Source organism: Anarhichas minor, unplaced genomic scaffold, assembly GCF_050575085.1.
Source record: "Anarhichas minor isolate MPS153535 unplaced genomic scaffold, ASM5057508v1 ptg000017l, whole genome shotgun sequence".
Classification (NCBI taxonomy): Eukaryota; Metazoa; Chordata; class Actinopteri; order Perciformes; family Anarhichadidae; genus Anarhichas; species Anarhichas minor.
In genome coordinates this window covers 7,421,904-7,438,662 of record NW_027466463.1, presented here as the reverse complement: position 1 = coordinate 7,438,662, position 16,759 = coordinate 7,421,904, and the positions used below count along the sequence as shown (strand labels likewise).

General features: G+C 42.2%; 1 protein-coding gene and 1 long non-coding RNA gene across 4 annotated transcripts in view; one reads left to right on the top strand and one right to left on the bottom strand.

Moving 5' to 3' along the window:
• The window catches only part of pemt (phosphatidylethanolamine N-methyltransferase), a 42,478-nt gene that overhangs the window by 7,991 nt on the left and 17,728 nt on the right, over positions 1-16,759 (bottom strand). For 2 of the 3 annotated variants that reach the window (XM_076093186.1, XM_076093188.1), the window contains exons 3-5: positions 10,596-10,711; positions 5,400-5,545; positions 2,910-3,021 (exon numbers count right to left, since the gene is read on the bottom strand). In XM_076093186.1, the coding sequence (XP_075949301.1) occupies positions 2,910-3,021; positions 5,400-5,545; positions 10,596-10,711 (374 nt within the window). Of the gene's footprint in view, positions 1-2,909; positions 3,022-3,099; positions 3,303-5,399; positions 5,546-10,595; positions 10,712-16,759 lie in introns of those variants that run through there. The other variant, XM_076093187.1, reaches the window with a different exon arrangement.
• Positions 3,971-15,194, top strand: LOC142951562 (uncharacterized). Its single transcript, XR_012954582.1, has 3 exons — positions 3,971-12,627; positions 13,026-13,158; positions 13,382-15,194. It is a non-coding gene; the product is annotated as an uncharacterized LOC142951562 (long non-coding RNA).

Sequence of the window (16,759 nt, the reverse complement as noted above, 5' to 3'; positions counted from 1 at the left end):
CAAAAAAACTTTTTCTGCAGCGATGCTCCACGCATAATTACATGATATATAAGCACACAAAAAAGAATGGCATAATGCAACAATTTTTGCTTCCATCATATTCATTAAGACGCAATTGTCCAGCTCCTTCTCTTGTCATAGTCTGAGTGCATGTGTATCAGCTAATCTCCTTTGTAGGTCGCACAGAGAGGGCCAGTAAGTGCATAATGTGCATACTGTGTGGGTGAGATTGTCTGGCACAGCAAGGGGCTTGTCGGAGTGAACAGGGAGTGAGTGAGGAGTTTTTTCTTTTCCCCTCCCCCCCCACCTCATGTCCTTCAGTTGTAGCTGCAAGGACTGTGTTCATTGTGTGCGTGAGAGTTACTCTCACAGTCACAGTGAAGCACATCCATTTCTTTTTCTTCCCGTTTTTTATTCTACACAAAGAAAAAAAATGAGAGGAAGAAAAGTGCAAAATATATTTTTTCCCCCGGTGTTTGAATATGGAATAGCTCCACATATGGAATACTGTGATTAGCGGGTCTCTGTGTGGTATTGAGCAGTGTTTCACAATATTCCTGTAATTTCAATGTTTCTTTTTTAACAGAATAAAAAACTGCATCTCATTCAAGGCGAGAAGAAAAAGGATATTTTTATCAGTTGTCTATTTTCCTCCATAATATCTTTTTGTTTTTTTTACCGATGCTACAGGATACAGACAGAATGTGTTTGTGGGGTTGAAGGTTTTATAGCGTGCCTGGAATATTCCTTTTCTATAACACGTAGTTACATGGTAGCATATGCAAGTTTTATGGCTTGTGAATGTTAAAAATGTACCAGCCACTCGAAAGATTGTTTATTTTTTGCTTATGAACGAACCATTTGGCCCCACCCATTCAGACAAGTAAGCAAGCTTCAAACATTGAATTAAAAACAGCATCAAAAAGTCTGCTTGTTGCGTGATCGGTGTTACAATTGATATTCCAACAGCGGACTCAAGTTCAACAGAATTCCGACAGGATCACGACTGTTTCAGGTGTTTCGGTTTAATGAGTGCCCATGTTAACTGGTGACTTTCAGCCAAATGTGTCTGTGGTTGTCCTGAGTAACTGAGGTAAATGGTTGGCGTGGCTAAGAAACACAGATGAGTATGTATTTAGTTTTTATGAGAACACCTACATTCTGTTCCGTTCTGCCATCACGATACGAGCAACCAGCATTCGGCCGAGAGTCTCCAGTTAATACAGTTGAAATCAAAATGTTTTTTTGAATTTTAATACTCCACAAACTCAAACCTCTGAGGCTATCTCATGGTATTTGACGTCCTTAGCATGACCACAGATTTCTCCAACAACAAGGAGCTGAAAGATGTTACAAAGCTCCGCAGAGCTCAGGGGGACTGCCTAGTCAGATGATACCTCTCTGTGGGTTTCTGATTAGGAGCAAGCCCTTTCACATACAAGCGATCTATTGTTAGTATGAAGAATATTGATGAGAACGGTTTGAAGTCAACACGGATGAAGTAACTCCAACGTGACAACTAGTGGTGCAATGGATCACAAAACTCACGGTTCGGTTCTGATCGCGGTTTTTGAGTCACGGTTCGGATCAGCAAAGAAAAGGGGAGGAGACAAAAAAAATATTTAAGGTGTCCAATTTGAATCAAAATGAAATAAATAAATAAAAATAAGTTTAAGCAACATGAGGTCTGTTGATACCCTCTTCCTTCGATCAATATTAAAAGAAAAAAACAGCCAGTGTCTACGGCATCAACAGAGTGAAAAAACAACAAAAAAGAAGGAAAGCAGAGCACTTCAACCTGATTTTGAAAATCCTTTGTTTTCCACAACGGAGAATGGCCTCATGTCTGCAGCAATAAAGACCCCAATAGATGTTGTAATAGCTTTAACCCGGCCTGATTCTATCACAAACTTAAAAGCCGCGATGATAAGTTGTTGTCGTTGTTGTGACTTGGCCCCCGTCACTGACAGACCAGAATGGTGGCGCTTCATATGTGTGGACATGTCCGATGTATCGCCGTTGTCGTATGTCTTTCTTGTTAAACAACGCCTACATACCGTAACGCTGTTGTCCACCACCCTCATCCCGTCATTATAAGTTACAGGGAAGACAAAATGCTCCCAAACTTGTGACTTCATTTAAAACTGCAAAAAAAAATACCAATTGGGATGTTTTTCATCAAACCCGAGTGATTACGACGGAAGACAGCAGGAACGTCTGAGGCCGTGGCTGCTGCTTGTATCTCGACTGAACGATAGAGGGGTAGAGAAAGACGGAGGAAAGCGGCGGTGAGGGAGAGAAACAGACAGAAGAGGAGGTAGTGAAATGAGGCAATTTCCTGGTTCGATCACTTGCAGTGCAGAGGACACACGGCTGAAAGTGCAGAGAGAAAGTGAGGCAAAACGGTCACAACAAAAGGGACTATAGAGAAGGTATAATTTAGCATTGGAATCCGTGCGAGGAAAAATGGGAGCCTAATAGCTTGCTCGACAGCCCTGGAGCGCTTGCATAGCAACTACGCACGCCAGGCTCCGAGAGATTTGGTCACAGTTGTCATAGAGACACGCGTAAAAGTTTTAACCTCCCCACCTTTTTAAAAGAGAGAGAAGTGATTTGCATCTTGCAGAAAACAACATTCTCTTCTATTTGCAGGTCGCAGCTCAGTATCAATGCCATTCTGCATGACCGCACTTCATGACGCACGTCAGCAGGCGGCAAGACACTTTCCTTTAGTTCAACTTTCGGTTATGGTTAATGACAAACCTGGTGGAGATAAATTGTTGTGAAGTATTAGACATAAAATTCAAATCACGCTCTTGTTGACCTCAGATACAGTTGTAGGAAGTGACCTCTACTCATTTCCAGTCTCACTCACACACACACACACACACACACACACACACACTTACATAAGTGCCAGGCCGAGGTAGTTGGCAGTGCTGCCCCAGTACATCGGGTTCTCCGTGATGTTGAAGGGAAAGCCTGTCACCTTCTCATCCATCAGGATGCCAAAGTAATCACCTGGAAAACCATAACAGACACATTCACAGTGGGTTAATGCTGTAACAGGTTGAGATGATATTTGACAAAAACACACCATTTCATGACTAAAACCTGTCACTTTTTACTGGCTTCTCCAGTCCCGTGACGCATTAGGCTGATGCCAATCCCAGCAGACACTTGCCGGTTATCAGGAAACCTCTCTAGAGGTGCATTGGTCGTTAATTTGCCTCCAGGTGCCGGTTGATCAAGAAACACAGATGAACAGGGAATTATTCCTGAACCTGGTGGAGAGGAGCACACTGTTGCCTTAGTTACAACCTCGATGTCTCATTTCTAACTCATGATGTTGGGCCACTTGTCACGCTGCGATCATTTCCGACATGTTTCTGACAAAAGCAGCAGACCCTGAAGTCAGACTGAGGATCCAGTGCCAGGGAACAGGACTTTGGCAGCACGCGGCCTTGTTATTGCTGCACCGTCTGGCTGCCGCTCCGTCTCACTGGCTGCTACCGATGTCAACACGAGGACCACATGGACATGACCTCGTGTGAAAACTCTGGAGTCAAAGTTTGATTACTGCACCAGCCAGAAAATATTAACATATTAACTTTTTTGTGTGAGGAAATATACATTATAATAATGTTTTTCTTTTTTGAAAGAGGAAACATGATTAGGCCTCTGAGTCGGTGTTTCTCACTCGCATGTCTCACACAACAGATTAGCTCTCATTGTGATCAATGCAGATGGGGGTCGGCGATGCGCTGAGCTGTGTGTTCACCAGCAGCAGCCGCTACCGGGACTATAAAACATGAAACAAAAGGTGTTTTTGAGAAAGTTTGAGCATGCAGCCATAACTGGCCACCCAAAGCATAATGCAGTTTGCTGCAGCAGAGTGCGAAATTAGCCGAACCAAGTCAAAACAATCACATATGTACTGTATACTGATTTAAAACAAATGTGTGGCTTCTTGTGCAAACATTGGGGGCAGCTGAACTACAGCAGGACACCCGCTCACTGTACCCTCTGAAACCTGGGAAACCTACTATTGCTATGTAATAACGTTCCCCGGCTATTGTGTGTACACAAACACACAGACATTTTAATACTTCGCTTATGCCTCCCTCACACACACACACACACACACACACACACACACACACACACACACACACACACACACACACACACACACACACACACACACACACACACACACACACACACACACACACACACACAAAACTGAATTACGCATGGGGTGCTGCTGGCCCTGTTCAAAGGAAGGCTGGTATTGCCCAAGTTGTATAACAATTTTTACTATGTATGCTCATTTAAGCACCACAGGTGGGGGAGAATATAAGAGACTATATAAACAAATGGGTTTGGTTTGCAATAGAAAACTAGCATAACAATACGCTAACCTCATTTTTGATCTCAAAGCAACTATTGGCTTTTCCAATTCAATTCATTTGAAAGCCAAGCATAACACATTTTTCCCAATGTTCCTGCATCACTGTTTCATTGTGGTTGCAAACAATGGCAACCTGGATTTGCTGAAGAGTAGTGAAAGCACAGCGGTAGCCTAGAGGTTGGAGAAGTGGGTCTGTGATCGGTAGTGCGTGATCGGAGTTTACACCCTGGGCCGGCTGGCTAATACGTAAACACTGTCGGTGTGATTTGATTGTGCTTGGATCTTTCTTTCTAACCCTGTGCCATCAGTTTGAATCACCAGGTCACTGCGAGGGGCTTAAAACGGAGTAAATAAGAACAATCTAATTACAAACACACACCCACAGGCTGTAGCCTCTAGTTTGTTTGTGTTTATGTTTGTGGGGTTCTTATCCAATGTAACGGTCCAAGGACAACAGATGTCGGTTGATGTAGAAAACAAATCTAATCTAAATCTAAATCTAAACAAAACAAATCTGCAAATTTGGGATTTGTGATATTGGGCTACATATATAACATTTCTCTAAAGATTCTCTCAAGTAAAATAACTAAAACTGTTCTATCTTTGATCAAAGAAAATGTTATTAATGTAGGATCCCATCCCTCTTAGTAAGGAGCTGACTGTAAACAAAAACAAAAAGTACCTTTTCAAGAAAGGTACTTTAACTGGCATAAGAAAGTATACAAGTATACATAAGAAATGTAAGCAGCAGAGGCCGAGATGTATTGACTTTAAGTCCCAAGTGTGGGTCAAGCTCCAACACTAGATCCGACACTTCCCATGGTGCAATTATCTTTCAAGTCCTCACAGCTGGGATTACTCTAGATGTCATTAAACAACTGTTTTAACAAAGTGAATACTACCTCCAGTGACTAAAAACAAATATGTTGACATGTAAAATCAGTGGACTGCCCCTTTAATAATTGACACTTTATTTGTTACCCACCAAGGAAGGTTCCAGTGAATCCCAGAGCCAGGAAGCTGCCAACCACCAGCACAGTGCCCAGCACCATGAGAGCTACGCCAGCGTAGAAAACATCTGTCCTGTCCATCACCTCCCACTTGGCCTGGGACTTCATTGCCACCGTCATACTGCAGACAAAAAAAATAAAATAACAACCACTTTTATTCATGCAGGGTATTACTGTACACACTCTAGCTAACATGTTGATAATTTGAAGGTTTAAAGGGGCATTATACGGCACTCAGATGATTCAGAGCCTGAGCCAGGATTACCTGAGCATGGCTCTTCAGCTAGAAGCTAACAGCGCTAACATTGCAAACCATGGCACCACCAGTGCAGACAAGGCTAACAGTGTTAACCTGGTGGGGAGCCGGACGGTGGGCTTTACCACAACAGCAACCCGTGGAAGTGGGACAGGGTTACCAGCGGTATCTGCCGTATGAGTGCAGCGCAGAGCGGTGGTGGTTAGCTAGCTAGAGGGACTCACTTGCACTAACAGGCCAATGCGGCCGGCCCGGCTAACAAAAAAAAAATAACAGAGAAGCTTGGATTTCAACACACACACAGGCTTCATTCTCTGCTCAGGACGCCATTACTCCACCATATCTCTACAGCAGTTGTTAGCTGCGATATTAAAGCTCTGAATGTCGAATATAGCTCCTTTAATGTTTACCAACGGTCACTATCCTACAGGGTCATACACCTCGCAGATATTTGGTCACGAACCAAAAGATTCGGACAAAATACAATTTTGACCTGATGATGCCAAGAAATGAAAAACGAAGGGATCACGGAAGTTACTACAACCTGGATGTCTGAATTCAATTTCATGGCAATCAATCCAAAAGCTGTCGAGGAAAAATCAGGGGATCATTAGGGTTAATCTTCTGGGGACAATGACTGTTCAAATGACCAATGTCAAAATGACTGTACAACTACTTCCAATAGTTGCTGAGATATGTCGGTCCGGACATAAGTGGTTGACTAACCCACCGTAAAGCCACGCTGCTAGCTTGGCTTAAAACATAAGGTCAGCCGGGCGGATACTTCATCATCTAATGACTGGTTGTGTAAAAAATAATGTTCCCTCCAGCCTGACAGAAAACGCCCGACAGGAATATGATGTCAAAAAGATTAATACAGTGAAAACAAAATGAGAATTAACCTCTGCGTTATTGAAGTTTGTGAGATCCAACTTCAAACTTTATTATGAAATCGTCAATCATGGGCCGTCAGAGTGCAAAGACATCTCTCCGTGTTTCATCAGGCATGAACACCATCACTACGGGATAAACAGACTCTGCAGTACCATGACATCATTGCATGGAATCGACAGGGGAGTAATCGGTGAAGACTGATTGTTCGCAAACTGTTTAACAATATTAGAGGGTAGAGTCACATTTTTATTTTGTTCTTTAGGGTCACCAGGAGAATTTCACTCATGCCGCCCACCTTTGTTTGGTTTTATACCTCAGAGCCAACGTACACTGCTTCATCTAAATAACAAACAGGAAGTACGTCTCAATGCATTAAACTAACCTGGTAGTCACCAAAAGCATCCATCACTGCAGACACGATCAAGCACTTCATTTGTATATATTTCTCGACTTTCGACTCCCCCAATACCTTCTAACGCATCGACTGTGCGTGTGTGAGTCACTTGTTAGCGAGAGTGCTTTTAACTCTCTGATGTCACACTCAAATGTAGCCTGCACTGACGATGGTTGAGTGATTTGAGGGTCGTGCGTTGCGCAAGTGTGGTCTTCAAGTAAAAGCATTTTCAAGAAGGTACTTACAGAGTGTTGGATTTGCATTAAGATGTAATAATTGATTCAAACTCTGGCGCATTTACAGAGTGATTTCCGTTCTGTTTGGCAGTTCAGAATAGCACTACTTAACTGTGGTGGTGGCAGATAACCGTCTCGGCCTTGTTTCAACACCGCTGTATAGTTTGAAAGAAGTGGAAACACACTGCATTAAAGGATATGCTCTTAAAAACTATCCTAACATATTGAAATGAGTGCAAACTGCTGTCCCCACTGATGATGGGATTCGGTGATGGGTGTTTGATGTTTACATCGATGGACATAACACGTAGCACGGTGACTGATCTACTCAGGGGATAATAGTAAAGACTTGTGAACACGTGTACCAACCACAAATTCTACAAGCACGACGGCGCTACGCCGGTTTCAGTTATCGCGTGTTTTAGCGACAACACGTAGGACGGAGACCTCATCGGGAATCCTCCTGGTGAAGGATCTAGCAGTGCGTGATCCCTGTTGCCAGTCACTCATGTAGTGTGAACTTTGCTTTCATGACAACAGAATGGCTGCACTCCAAATATGTCTTAAGTGGGGGCCGACGTGTGGCAAACTATATATAAAATTGTTTTATATATTGTTTCATATTGCCAAGCTCTATTTCAGATAATAAATCCATGTTTTCTATAGTCTTCTGATTGGCACAGTTAAGTAAATATCCACTCTCGGTGTACAGGGGACACATTTACAGCTTAAAACGCTAAATATTAATGCTGGACCATGTGTCAAAGCACGTGATCTACAGAGCCTAAACATTTAGTCAGCAATACAATATGCAAGAATGCAATATCATTAATGTAAAAACACGCCTGTGTTACCAGCAGGATCCCCACATTGTAGCTCCAACATTAATGCCCCATTCTGACTAATTGAGACCATAGATTCCACTTTTTTGCCGAAGTGATTTTTTTTTTCAGAATTGCATACATTTCTGTATGCATTCTTTCGTAATCCAGCAAATTAGTTTTTAATGCTTTTTTATTTATTTTTTTACATAACTGCATGGTTTTATCGTATAGTGGTGCAAATTCAGGGAGGGGAGGGTTCTATCGGGGTTGTTTCTATCATTTCAGCTTCAAATCCTCATTTGCACGTTGATATTAATGTTACAAAAAGGACCAAAATGTAATGTGTCATGGCGACGGCTGCTCCATCCTCCACCCGATTTCCTGCTCTTGTCCTTCTGTCTCCAATTCAACTCTGAAAAAGCTACATAGCACGACTTCTACTTGAGCAGCGAACATTATCTTTGCACCTGTGATGCTTTCTTCCTTCTCCTATATCAATGATGAAAAAATGTGGAGCAGCAGTTTACTACAACCACACTGGCACCTCTGCCACAACGCATGTGTGTATTTCCATATACACCGTGCATTAATATGCATCTCACCTCCATATTGCATCTAGGTATGATTTAACCTGATTACACTTACATCTAGTTTGCTTTCCTGGCACGTGAGCAGCTGGCATGCCTGTTGTGCTCGTAGTTTCCAAACATTAAAAGATATTTCTAAATGAGTTGTGGGATATTCTTTTTTTTAGCTTTTAATATTTCCTGAACCTAAACACAGGAGGAGTAGACGTGTAACATTTTTGCATTTGATAAATTAATTACTTTAAATGTTTAAATCCCAATTCTCCCATCTCATTAATAGCAAGAATGTCAATTAAACACACGCAGTTAATGAAAAAAAACGCCCTTGGAGCTTTCCCTAAAGGTTGCATTCTTATTGAACGTAATCGGCGCAGAGCATCACTGTTGTCTGCTTAGCAGATAACAATGCGCTCTCTGTATCCCCTGCATGTCTGTCCAGCAGCCTATAAATCCAGTGGAGCTATAAAAAGAAGGGGCTGTCAGTCAGCTAATCAGCAGGCCAGTGAATCAGTCGATGTATACGTAAGTCAATTAGGTAGACAATTAGGCAGCACAACAATGAGGCTGTAAGGTAATTAGTGCGCTGGTCTGTTCGTCTGTTGAGATTGCAAACAGCAATCGTGTTTTTTTCCAGAGAACCGCTGTAGGTGTGCCGTTTTGAGAAACTGCGTGTTTCCAATGCGACTTCAGGGCAGGAGACCACCTTGCTGACGTGATCCACTGTGCTAAACTTTTCTTTAAAGCTCAGCTTTGCTGTATCCAAAGAGGGAGAAAGCTTCTCTTTAGCAGGAATGCCCTGATCACGAGTTACATAACATAACATCCACCACAGTCCGATCTGCTGCTGGCCACTGCAGCACTGGAGCAGTTTGGGAGTAGGGGCCTTGCTCATGGGCACGTCATCATCGGTGGTGCCAGGAAGCCCAACACAGATCTACTGTATCCTTTCTAACCTTAAACGCCACTACTGCCCACACAGACTTGCGCTTTCGGCTTTCGAGGAACCAGACGTCAGTCGAACACAGTTGTTAATCTCTTCTGCGGATGATTTGACTGAGAGAGTGTCATGCCCGACCTGTGGACGACATGTGGGTCACGTAACACCATCTATGGAAAATGAATGGCAATGGGAGGGAAGGGTAACATATGTAACGGTGACCTGTTGGATGAAGAGCTGCAGAATAAAAGTCTCTTACTGCCGTCTGTGCAACCCGGCAGGCTACGCTGTCCTGTGGAAAACCATTTGCACCGTGCCAGCACAGCTGGAATGCTCGCAGGTGCTCAAGGCTCAGTGCCCTCACCATCCTTACTGATGGTGCATCTTTCTCTTCCCTCTAACTTTCTCTCACTACATTTTACACGCAATTATTGGAATTTTCTCTGTCATTACATTGCAATCGTGCATATAAAAGCATTTCAAATGCTTTACAATGTGTTTAAAAGAGTACATCTGAACAAATTAATTGCTATGTGCGGCTACTATTTTTAGTTTCTCATGTTGCGTGTTTCTGTGTGTTGATAAACATTCTCTTCAGAGACACGAGAGAAAACTGGCGAGACAATTTATCGCTTCGAAGCAGCTTGTTCCAAAAGTGTTGTTGCCCGGCAACAGAGAGAGGAAAAGAAATGTGAAAAGAAAAAATTCTTCTGGCACTGGCATACTGTCTATGCGAGGTTTTGTAGAGGGTGCTGTGTGACCATTGTGATCCACAGCGGGAGTTGTGGGAGCGTGTACTTCCACTGGGTGCTGTGCGATGGCAGGCGTGGGGGTGACACCGGCACATCCAGAACCGTGGGCCCACATTAGGACGGGGAGGAAGGAAGAAAAGAGCAGCAGAAGAGGACACGGAAGCAGAACAGGAAGATGTATGAGAAGAAGGGCGACTGAGAGAGAAACGGGCTCGATCAAAAGTGAGCTGATCTGGATGGAAATAAAATGACATGAATTGAGCGGAATGAGCAGCAGAGTGTGCGCTTCACCTGTGACTGCGGTACACGTTGAGCAGAACGATGACGAAGCCCAGGCAGTAACAGGCCAGGTAGGGGCTACCAAAGAGCCTGGAGAGTGTCCGTGTCCGATGCTCCCATCTCGCCACCTGACAGATGACAGAGAGACAGAAAGCAGAGGTCATGAGATGATGGCGTGATCCTTAAAATGCAGTAGGGAACGGTCCAGAAAACAATGACTGGAAGAAGATTGAGAAACACTGCTAATTGGGTTGCAACGTAAAATTAGCCGTCTTTGTGGCAAACTTTGCAATGATGATTATGTTACTTCAGAGATAAATCTGAATTAACTGATTTATGTTGGCCACTTGTGGAAGGTACGACAAGTAGTAAACACAACAAGTGATCCCCTTATAATTTAGCTACAGCAAACGTGTATGTATGCAAACATTTGCCTGGTTACACATCCAGCAGATACTCAGCAGTTATTGATTTAAAGTTGTTTGTTAAACCTGATGAATGTAACTCCACTCTTCATTCTACTTGTAGCTCTATTATGGTCTCTGCCAACTCCTGAGGAAGTCTGAGGATGTCTTTTCAACTGCTAAATGCGTGTATATACAGCATATACTGTATATATAAAAAGTTTATTTTTTTACTATGCCTTTAAAGTTTTTTGTAGGTTGACATTATTTTGTTGTTGCCTCCACTCATTCTGATAAAAAAACTTTTCATCCATCATCGCATTACATGGTTGGTACCAATGAATTCATTTGGTTGTGTAGTATCAGTTGTTGGTAGGAGGCTTCAATCAAAATAAGTTCGATTTTAAGTGTCCTAAGTGTATTTTTACGAAAATCAGCCATTGACAAAATAAAAAAAGGTAATTATACAGTAGCTCATTGGGTCACAATGTAGTTTTTTTTAAAGGACGTGTATGCAATGGGTGGAGGTCTAAATGAAAGCAGTTGGTTTGTCTTATGGAAAAAAAAGAAAGAAACCAATTATAAATATATCTTCTCTTGGCATTTTTAATGCATTTTTGAGACCGACCCCAACTTCAGCTATTCAGGCTCAAGACGTCCCGGGCGCCAGGCCTTGATACTGGATCTTGAGTAGCAAATAACTATATGGTACATAATTCATCCTGCAATGCACAGCAATTATGGTCACTGATGAATTATCGAGGACGTACCTCGCTGAATATTGTACAGGGACAAGGAGAAAAACATCTACTGCAAACAATTAGATACTATTATGTCTCCTGAGAGGAAATGATCTGCTCACATTGTTCTTATTTGTGTACATCCCTAAGCCGGCTGGTACATAAGAGCTAATCATGCATCTGTATGCTCTTGCCGAAGCTCCTAATTGATGTTAGTTTGCAGTACAGCTCTCCAAGTTGCACTTCACACTCGCGCGGCAAACTCCAAATTACTGACTGACCCGGATTGTGTAGGTGGACTGTAAAAGGACACAAATGTTGCCATGGCAACACCTTTTCTACGCTCAGGGGAGGAAAGAAGAAGAAGATGTATAAAAGTGAGAGGACATAAACTGTACACAGAGAAAATAAAAGTGTTGGTGTTTGAAAGGAGGGCTTTGGCGACAGCGGAACTACACCTACTCATGTGGCATTCTCCCTGATTCTTGAGCTCTATGTGAAAGGCTGAGCATGTCTTATTCAATATATATTCGCTGAAGTGTTTGACATTAGTCACTAAGCAGCCTGTGGCAATGACAGGAGGTTAAACACAGTGCTCAAGTGCAATAAGAGTTATTTGATGAAGCTTTACTTTGGTGAAGAGATAAATGTTCATCTGCCCCCCACTGTAGCCTTCCTTTATATTCATCTTTCATCCCTATTTCCTCTCTGTCTCCATGCCAAGAAAAGAAGACTGCTGTGAAATGAAACAACTTAGCTGTTCTGTGACTCACCCTCATGTTACGTGCAAATCTTGATTACATTACAGTCTGCTCCGTGGGACGCTGAGACACAGCGAGCCGAAAAGAGACAGAACGTCAACAATAACAATGGAGGGATGGAAGGGAACTAGCCTTGCAGGTGAGGTAACACATTTGTTCGCGCAGAGATGCTAAGATTATGAATGCATCTTAATGTTGATGCTGGGGATGTTAAATAATTAACCATTTACGAAAGAATTTTGACTGATTAACGCTTCAGTTAAACAGTTGAAAGAAATATGATTTTTTTTTAAAGAGGAGTAAAACTCAGCGGCACGACTTATCACTCAAAGGAAATTTGCTGGTCCACCTTTAAAAGGTCAGCCCACCTTATGTGAGCCTGAGCCGGAGTTGGTGCTAACTTAAGGACGAACCCCCTTCGCTTTATGAAGTGTGTGTGTGTGTGTACACGATGCATTAACAGCCATAAAGTTACTGTTGACTTCATACTCATCATCTGACCATTTCTCGACCGTGCACTCCCTAATGTTAAAACAGGCAGGAACCCGGACAGATTATGGCAGGCTGGCACACAGCTGACAACCTCGTTAGCTCAACCAATTGATGCGGTGGAGACTTACTGAGAAAGTGGCTGCTTTTCTCAGTCTCTGAACGGGACTTGTTTTGAAAGGTATGATATGTCCTACATATTTATGTGTTTTTTGTGGATAGCCATTGAAAGGTGCGATAGCTTCATATGCGTTAACTAATGAAAATTAATTTTAATGTTCTTTAAAATCCATAAAGGCCAGGTTGTCTAATGTAAAAGAGTGTCTCCTATTATTGATTAATAACAATCACAATAATCTTCAAATACATCAGTGTCTGTGCTTTTATTTTGTGTTTGCTTCTAGTGGTTTGACAGAATTTCCATGACACATCTGGGTGATACAAGAATTCAGCAATGTCAAAAGAAAGAGGAAGTACATAATGCTGCCATTCAAGTGGCCTGAACAAAACTGCTGCTGAGGCTCCAACTGAAGATGAAACGCTCTGTGTTGAAGTATAATATAATAAATGTATGATCCATACTGTGACCCATGACAATGACACTTTCCTTTTCCAACAAAGAAGTGGCTCAGGTGTAAGTCCATGTGATTTAGATATTGTGTAATTAAACCCACCTCCCCTCCGCACACACCCACCCAAGATCTAAAGAAAGAAACCATTACACGAAATTTGACCTCTGCATTTCACCCATCCCTGTATATAGGGAGCAGTGGGCTGCCAATGATAGGCGCCCGGGGAGCCGGGGGTTCAGTGTCTTGCTCAGGGACACTACGACACGTCCCAGTCGAGGACCGAACCGTTGACCCTGCGGTTACCAGACAACCCTCTTAACCCAGTGAGCCACGGTCGACCCGAACAGTACAAAATAAACCTTACTGAGGACAACAGAGATCTTCAGGGAGTGATTACAGCATAAAAAGTGAAAGAAAAGAAGAAAACCCAAAGGGTCCCAACATTAATCAAAAAATACTTTGACACTGCACAGGCTGCTGTAAACTCAAAAGGGCTCAGTTTGCATTTAATGTTTTCAGTGACACGTGTCTTTTCTCAAGAGGTATATTTTGAGAGACAGGTGTGGTGAATTTGAAACCCAAGAACACATTTTATAACCCGGTGGGAAACATTACAATCCACCTCCACCAACCACATAAGCAGGCCATCTGTGCAACTACGCTTTAAACTGAAGCAGCGATGGGACTGCAAGCCTCTATCAATGTGGATGTTTGATGAACCACTGGGTGAAAATACTCAAGTGTTCTGCAGACAGACTGCTGATGCCGTTATCAAATCATAAGTAAAGCCATGGGAATAACAGAAGGCCGGGATGAGGAGGAGAGCACAGGGAGTGGCGCCAGCTTGGCAGAACTAGCAGCTCTCAAAGACAAATTCAATTAAGGCTTAGGTAACAGGCTGCACCGCGTACCCATCAGCCCAAATACATCTGAGATACAGGCACTTGAATGGGCTTGAATGCAGGACATTAGGAAGACATCTGAGGGGGAGGGAGCTCTCAGTGACAACAGGAAAATAAAGCTAAAAATACACCAGACGGTTCCATTATTACTGTGTCACCAAAGTCCATTTTGTTCCGCCACAGTTTTACAATGAACCGAAAATATTTTCAATGGGTGGGCGGGCTGGCTGGCCCTGTACGTGCACATTTCCTTACCAGTGATGCGCACGGTGTAAAAATACTAAAAGTCCTGCATTCAGGAGAAAATATACTCAAAGTACCAAAAGTAAAAGTATACTCATTATGCAGAATGGATGATTTCAAGTAGTATATTTATGGTAATCATTGGATTATAATAATGATGCATTAATGTAGTATTATTATTATTACTTTTTTTGCATGACTGGGCCTTTTTGTATGTTTATGGTGGCCTATTCTACGGTCAGGAGTACATCAAATACAAAAGAACATTCTAAAGTCATCATGTATAAACAGAAGGCTTTAATTACTATAGGGTTTGATTGGCCTCACACAAATCTACAATATATGAAGAAATCAGAATGCATGAAACAGTTTTAGAATGTACACAAATTCTTATTGTGCAAACTGAAACACAGTAAAAAGAAAAGTTAGATATGTCAACAACTTTTGTTTCAAACTATAAACGTTGGTGTTGTTGGGGTAATGTTGGGATATCAGTTTGGCTCGAGTATCTTTGAATCTTGTGTTTTAATCATTGGTCTTTCTGTAGCGTCTGTAGTGAGACCATGTCCTTGCACAGGTGGATTGTTATTGAGTTCGTAATGTCGCTGTAGCACTTGCTTTTCTTTTCAAATACAGTGTCTCGGGCCAATGCCTATTCAAGCTATGGCCCTTTGGCTTCACTATTTCACTGGCGCTACCGACGGCCTCCAATCCTAAGACCTTAATCGCACTGGCAACAACAGCTGGTAAAGGTGGAGGTCATTTTAACTACTTTATATATCTTTTATTAAGTTGTATATAGCCTAATTATTATTGTTTATTAGTTGATCTACATTTTCTATTGCAAAGTATCTTAATTAGTAACTAATATTGTCTAAATAAGTGTTAAAAAGGACAATATGTCCCTCTGAAATGTAGTGGAGTAGAAATTAAATTAATAAACATACTCAAGTAAAGTACAAGCACTTCAAATTTATACTTAAGCACAGTATTAAAGTAGTCTAAATGTACGAAGCATCAGATTGTTTACAGGAGAGTAAAGCTCTTCATAGAGGCTTTTTATTTTGGTCTCAAAGTGAACCAGATTGATGAATTTAACTTTATAATGTACAAAATATTTTTTTAGGGGGATCATGCCCCATAGAGGGTCCGAGATCCATGGCCCATAATCTCACAAAAGCCTGCACCTTCACCCACATCTCATCACACCCGTATCCACGCGTCATGAATACACTCACTGCCAACAGAAACTGATGTACTACCTATGTAATAAAAATGTGTGAAAAAGGTAGTTAGGCGTACTTCCAGTTTAAGTAACCTTCCGCCCCTCCAGTGTAAATGTATCCAGCTTGGATTGTTATTCTATCAGCCTGATCAACAGCTGGTGGTCGATCAGTTGCACACGGGCACAAAAGCAGACACACACACACACACACACACAGCCAAGAGCATTAATGCAGGGATGTGTGTTGTCAAGGAGTAACGAGAAGGGAGAACAAGAACATAGACGGATCGCATGCACATCAGCGACACCCTGATTAAATCCTCTTAAATTCAGAAAACACTGATTGAATATTTAAATATCTTTGGATTTATGGAGATTTTGTCAACGGCAGATACTGGGAGCACATGCTCTTCCAAATAAACAAACTCAATTTAGATAAACATAGATCAAATGCAGGGGACAGGACATATTCATTTTTAGCCACCTTAGCAGTGTGGCTCTACGGATGGCAATGTTGTCTGTCAGTCGACCACTTTAGTCCAGACTGAAACAAGTATTGGATGGATTACCATGATATTTTGTAACAGACATTCATGGTCCCCAGAGAATTAAGCTTACTGACTGTAGTGATCCCCTGAGTTGGTGGTCTTCGGACTTTTCCCCTAGCGCCACCAGCAGGTGTGTCATGGTGTTGAATTTTTTTTTTTTGTGAAATGTCTCAACAACTATTAGATGGGTTATATTCATGTTCCCAGAGGATGGATCCTTATGATTTTGGTGATCGCTTGAGTTTTCCTCCAGTGCTACCAGGAGGTTGACGTTTGCGGTTGTGAGGAACAT